The sequence below is a fragment of the Stylophora pistillata genome, unplaced genomic scaffold (genome assembly GCF_964205215.1).
Source record: "Stylophora pistillata unplaced genomic scaffold, jaStyPist1.2 SCAFFOLD_4542, whole genome shotgun sequence".
Taxonomy (NCBI): domain Eukaryota; kingdom Metazoa; phylum Cnidaria; class Anthozoa; order Scleractinia; family Pocilloporidae; genus Stylophora; species Stylophora pistillata.
Genome location: NW_028290775.1, coordinates 1 through 6,651, shown reverse-complemented (window position 1 = coordinate 6,651; position 6,651 = coordinate 1). Strand labels below are relative to the sequence as shown.

The following is a 6,651-nucleotide window of genomic DNA, read 5'->3' as shown; positions in this document are numbered from 1 at the left end:
TCTAAAATATGGCGTGTGTAATGAGCGTATATTTAAAACCGGTCCTTTCGAGAACTTTAAAAAATAGCAAAAGAATCAAACGATTTAACGAAGCTCTCTTTTGAATCAAACCAGAAATAAAAGGAGTTATCAGTGAACAGAAAACGTGGACAGAGTGACAGGAGAACATTTGTTGATAAATACAAGGTGCTTCGGGATCAAACTCTGGGAAACGACAACGAAGATGCAGTGTCGGACTTTCAGCAGAGTGAGGATAAACGTAATTGTTATATTTATGTGACCTTTATCGTGATTATTAAGCTTACATTTGTTATATTTATGTGACCGGTCAGTACAAAATGCAGACTGCAGTCTGCAATCTGCAGTCTGCAGTCTGCATTTTGTACTGACCGTTTATGCGACCTTTATCGTGATTATTAAGCTTACATTTGTGATGCTTTTGCTCAAACAGAGCATATCATCCGCTGTCATTTTTCTCTTCGTTCCATTAGTCATGTCGCTTGTGTGCGAATAGTAAATTCACGTTTTTGTTTTGCAGGAATGTTTGTTTGGTACCAAATAGCGTGGTGTCAAATGAATGTGATGATGTATAATTTGGACAAAGTAGCGCCATGCATAGAACAAAAGTGTGACGAATCAGCGTTGTGTGCACAACAAAAAGATGTTGCCAAAAAAAATAGAATAAGTAAAAGAATTCAGATCTCAAGATGCGGTGTTTGTTAATCGTTGTGATATTAACAGTGGTGAGTACCATGTGCGAAGACGATTCGATCGTGAGCATAGCAGAATGTCAGTAAAAAAACTAGAAAAGCGTTCACGTTAAAACAAATAAATAAAGAAACTGATGTGCGGTGGAGTTCTTAAAAACATTCCTATCTCATCAAAAATGTATTGCTACATCAAATGCTGACTCAGAAAAAGGAGCAGTAATGACAGTATCCAGTTTGTACAAAAGATGAGAAAGAAATGGCATTCTAAACAGTCAACACTGAATAGAAAATTGTTGAGTTGTAGAGACTCGTTGAGCAAATATCTATCTTTGTATAGCTGTAATACCTTAACAAGTGTGTACAAGAATGCGATTCGCAGAGGTCATTGTGCCACACTGAATGTGTGCAATGACATTGAAACAAATTGCGGGTCTCCTATACAAGGTATTGATCCTATTCTAACAATCAAGGCACCATACAGCTAAGGTGATATTATGTACTTTGATGAAAATGCTGGACAACAATGTGTTGCTACGAGTTTGATTGCTCTGATTTATAATAAGATAAAAGGAGTACATACCTGGTACAAATTTTGGAGATGGGTAATCAATTGTATTCAACACTGTCATGATGTACAGGGCAGTTGTATTTAATGCAAACAGAATTACTGTCAATGATTGCTTTGTCTGAGAAAAATTACTAGCTTAAGTAAAGTGAAAGCTACACTGGTAATCTACATTATTGTGATTCAATAATTGAGAAATATCAGTACAGTATGTCTACAGAAAGGGCTTTTAAATCACTCGTGTCACAAAATTACTCTTCATTTATTCTGACAATAGAATGTAAACAGTGTCAGTATCTATTGTGTTGATAATGGGAGTTCTAAGATATTTGACTCTCATACAAGAGACAAATATGGAAGAAACCATCCCTCAGGTACCTGTGTACTATTAGAAGTACCATCTATTCAGGGCTTAGTACAGTATTTCCAGACCATAGACTCCCTCAATGACAATTATGAACTCAGAGGAGTGCAGATAAGTACATATGAAATAACTGCAGTGAACAGTTTGAGAGAACACAACTGCTCTTGTAAACAAAGCTGTAGGGCTTTATGCAACATGTTACTCAGTAGCAAAGTCTTGTAGTTATTAGAATTCCATAACCGTATGTTGCATAGCTGACTGAGTAAATAAATTCTATCGTAACATCGGCATCCACAGGCATCTAAAAAGGGCAGATTTATACACCAGTCTTATTTGTGGAGTTGAGATATCAGTCCAAATTAAAGCTCATGGCTATGGGATGTTGTCCAGTGGTTCAAACAATACAAAAAAGAAAGTTGGAAAACTTAATTTTCAACAACTACAGGGTTTTTATTGTGGCTTGCAAGTTACTGTTGGGTATTACTTGTATTTTTCAACAAACAGTTAGAGCAAAGTAGATGTTCTCCTTATTGACCTATGAAGATACTTGTGAACCTGCAATACAACAAATAAAAATAAGTGGTATACCATCATTAGTACAAGCTATTTCTAACGTTGTTACAAAGAAACTTAAAACAGGTATTATTCACTACAAAATGCAATTTTTGTCTTGCATGTCTAACATGGACCTTCATCAACTCAGTCAAATCAACTCAGACAAATGCAAAAGCACAGACGAGAATATAGTTCTGATAATTTGGAACCTGCTCCAAAAATGAAAAGAAGTCAGAGTACAGCACAAGAGTGAGACAATCCCAACTATTGGTATCTGCATTAATTAATTCAAAGAGAAAATCAGGGAAGGTCCTTATTAGGTATGCTGTGTATACAATACAATACAATTTATTGACACCCTGGTGGGGCTTTTTGGTGACAATGCAATTAAAAACCATATAAACATGCCTATTTAAGAATTAATCATATAATAAATGTTATCACTACATACTATAAAATATGCACATTTCAAGTTAAAGTTATAATAAAATAATAATGAGATACTAAGAACACTATCAGAACGTGCTATTGAAAAAGTCAGTAATCAATTTGTATTTCAGATAAAGTTTACAATGTTTTCACGATGAACTATACTTCCTTGCTTTCAGACCATTACGATATGAGTTGTATCTGTGTCGTGTACATGTAATTTGGTTGAATCCGAATGTTTCACTGACCATGAAACACTACATGTCATTTTATGAATTTATGAAGGATCATGGCTCTCTTGCTGGGTTTAACGGTCCATGGGAATTTTTTGCCAGATTATTTGCAGAGGGGAAAGGATAGAGTTCTTCATGTTTGCATAATTATTAAGAATGGGAATGGATTTTTGCAAGAGCGAAAGAAGAGAAAAATTCAGAACGTTCTAAGAGATTAAGTGTAGACAAAAACTCTTAAACATCTTAAAGCTTTCCTTCAAAATGATACAGTACATTTCATTTCAATTTCATATCACATATTTTTCAAGTTTGCTCACTCTTGGAAAAACCCATTCTCAACCTAGAAATAATCAGCAAATAAAGCTTAGTTTTTTTTTACCGGCACCATTGGCAAGTTGATACAGATGTATATTGAAATCCTCAGTCACCTAATAAATCTAATTGATAACCCCAAAGTTAATGGACTGTTGTGTTTGAAAACAAATGACAATAACAAATTTGTTCTGGTCTTACTTATAATTATACTATCCAGCCAGATTGGATTGACTAATGACTAAGAAACAACTTTGTCATGGGTGTCAGTCTTACCACATCAAGCACGGAGATGCAATTTGCATTTTACAACTTGATTCCATATGTTAATTTACAAAATGTGTTATTGTCGAGGAAGCATCAAAGATTCTTCAGACAAAAGCAAACTTAAAGTTCCTTGATTATTAAATCGCTGTGAAAAATCCAGTGAAAAAGGGGAAAGAGACAAGCTTCCCATGGGTACTTCATCAAGTTCTTGATCTCCAAGTTCACCTAAACCACCAATATTGTTCATTGTCAAAACTACACGCCTTAGGGTGTTGTTGTGTTGTTGGAGCTCAACAAATGCCTGAGCACCAGCTGAATGGATATTGTTGTTAGAAACATCCAGGGCAGTCAAGGTGGTATTGGTCTTAAAAGCCTCACAAAGTGACTGGGCTCCATTATCACCAATGAAATTAGAAGTAAGGTCTAAATCAGTGACAGTAGCATTACTTTTAAGAGTCTCAGCAATTGAATCAGCTCCAGCAGCAAATATGCAATTGTATGACAGATTCAGGTCCTTCAGAGAGACATTGACCTTAAGAGCTTCTGAGACTTTTTTGGCTCCACGATCACCAATATTGTTCCCTGATAGCAGTAAGTGAGTTAGTGTAGCATTAACTCTGATGGTCTCTGCAATTGAATCTGCACCTTCCTCTCCAATGGAATTCCTAGACAGGTCCAGATGTTGAGTCAGTTTGCTAGACATAACGTCTCGTAGTCACGTTCGACGCACTAAAAACTACTATAAAACGAATACAAGAGAAAGATGGAGAAAGGTGGAACGAGAAAAGGAAAAGAGCGAAAGGAAATCCAACTGGTACAAACGCGGCGGGAATGAATCAGTAATATTTGTACCAGCTACGCCCAACTCACGGTTACGGAAGGAATACCAGAAAGAAATAAAGCAGCAAGGTTTCAATATTAAAGTGGTGGAGAAAGCCGGAATCGCCATTAAACGACTACTCCAAAAGTCCGACCCATTTAAACCGCGACAGTGTGGACGAGAAGACTGCCCAGTGTGTAGCACAGGTGGAAAAGGACCGTGTGATAGAGAAAGTGTGACGTATGAGGTTAAGTGTATCCAGTGTAACAGCGTATACGTAGGGGAAACAGCCAGGAGCGCGTATACCAGAGGGAAAGAGCATACGAAATCACTTAACAATAAGGAAGAACGATCTGCATTGTGGAAGCACTGTAAAGAGAAACACAATAGAGAGGTAAAGCAGTTCCGAATGGATGTGACGGGGGTTTATCACAATGACGCGATGCTGAGACAAATAACTGAAGGAGTGAGGATAAATAATGTGAACGAAGACTCGCTTATGAACTCCAAGAACGAATGGAACTTTTTTCAAATCCCACGAGCTGTGATTGATACATCATGACCGCTTACATGAAGCCTGGAAGAAGTGTGGACATTTCAGAGTCACTTATATGAACAATTATTTATGAGTATTTTGAACATGGCGGAGTACTACTGATGAGGATCGTAATTGATCGAAATCGATTTGGAATTCCGCTACATTTTTACAAGTGACTTTTTATATACCATTTTACACGTTTTTACAATTCTTGTATTCGTTTTATAGTAGTTTTTAGTGCGTCGAACGTGACTACGAGACGTTATGTCTAGCAAACTGACTCAATTATCGAACACGTTCCTGGCCTCGGCCCACAAAATTTCATCACAAGGTCCAGATGTTTTAGAGAGGTATTCACCCTGAACCCCTCTGATAGAAGTTGGGCACCACGAGCACCAAGGGCATTCTCAGCCAAAATCAGACATTCCAGTGTCCCATTAACTTTAAGAGCATCAGAAAGTAAACGACCACATGATGCTTTGAAGTTGTTCCTTGAGAGGTCAAGAATTTTCAGGGTGGTATTAACTTTAAGGCTTTTAGTTATTAACCTGGCACCACCAACACCAACCTTGTTTCCTTGGAATTCAAGTTCTTTCAAAGTAGAGTTGACTCTCAAGACTTCTGCCATAGACTTAAAACTTTGATGACTTATTTTGATTTCTGACAGTGACAAAGAGGCTAGGCTGCAGGTATTAGTTTTAAGAACTCCTGCAAGAGAATGAACACCTTGATCACTGATACCAGTTCCAGACAAGTCCAATGAGTCAAGAATTTTGTTGACTTTCAGAGCCTCACATAATGACATAGCACCAGGATTACCAATGCCAGGGTTTTGGCAAAGGTCCAAAACAGTTAAAGTGGTGTTAGTCCATAAAACCTCTGCAAGTGCTGTGGCTCCTGCATCATCAATGTCACTCCAATTTAGATGTAAGGCACTCAAGGTTTTATTTCTTTTCAAATAGCCCACCAAGATCCTGGCTCCATCATTGCCCCATGCACTACCGCCAAGGTATAAGTGAAGCAGTGTTGTATTAACCATTAGAGCATCTACCAGTAGCTGCACACTGTATCCACTGACAAAGCAACTTGCAGGAAGAAAAACTGTAGTTAAAGTTTTATTAACCTGAAGCATGTTTGCCAATGACACAATATAGTGGCCTTCCAAAAATAGAGCATCAATGTGCAAATAGGTCATTGTGCTGTTAACTTGAAGGGCCTCAAGAAGCAAATTAATGGGGAAGCTGTTGTCAGTTATTATCAAGTATTGAAGCTGTAGGTTTGTGCCAAATAAATGTATCATCTGGGATCGAAGTTTTGAATTTTCTGTGGAGCATTCACCAATGGTCTTCAGAGCAAAAGACAGATAAAAATTTGGTAAACAACTTTTTTGGGAGAGATTGCTTTTCTCAGTAATGATCTTTAAAAGTGACACGGCATCAATCCCACTTTTATGGCCAAGAATACCGACTGTGAACAAAAGGACTTGTTCAATAACCTTTAAGTTTCCTCTTTCATTTGCAAGCAGTCTCTCAAAGTTTGTCTCCCCTTTTGAAATTTGACCAGAGAGATAAACACCTGCAAAGAATTCTTGAAAACTCTTGTGTGAAAATCGAAAGCATGTATGGAATCTTCTTTTGCTGCTGCTGGACTGAACTGACAAGAATTCAAATAAAGGTGAGTTTCTTCTTGTACCAGTTAATTCACCCTCTTCAATATGCACCATATCTCGCTTCAAGGCCTCCAAGGCTATTCTTCCCAATTGTCCCAGCTGTTCTTTGAAAACGTCAATTAGGTTGCCATTACTGTGACACAGCCCTTGCTTTTGGCAAAATCTTTTAAGAATGCATTCTGTGATTTC

General features: G+C 37.5%; 1 protein-coding gene across 1 annotated transcript; it reads right to left on the bottom strand.

Moving 5' to 3' along the window:
- Positions 1-2,068: 2,068 nt before the first annotated feature.
- On the bottom strand, positions 2,069-6,645 carry LOC111346532 (uncharacterized). Its single transcript, XM_088746193.1, has 2 exons — positions 5,125-6,645; positions 2,069-4,108 (listed from the first exon to the last, which is right to left on the bottom strand). The coding sequence occupies exons 1-2, from the start codon at positions 6,514-6,516 to the stop codon at positions 3,512-3,514; spliced, it is 1,989 nt and encodes a 662-aa protein (XP_088602319.1). The 5' UTR covers positions 6,517-6,645; the 3' UTR covers positions 2,069-3,511.
- Between the last annotated feature and the right edge of the window lie 6 nt (positions 6,646-6,651).

What these genes read in the sequence shown, in the direction of transcription:
- LOC111346532 (XM_088746193.1), bottom strand. Translation starts at nt 6,516, where the DNA reads ATGGTGCATATTGAAGAGGGTGAATTAACTGGTACAAGAAGAAACTCA. An exon ending in CCTCTCTAAAACATCTGGAC is followed by an intron (nt 4,109 to 5,124) that starts CTTGTGATGAAA and finishes CAACATCTGGAC; the next exon opens with CTGTCTAGGAATTCCATTGG.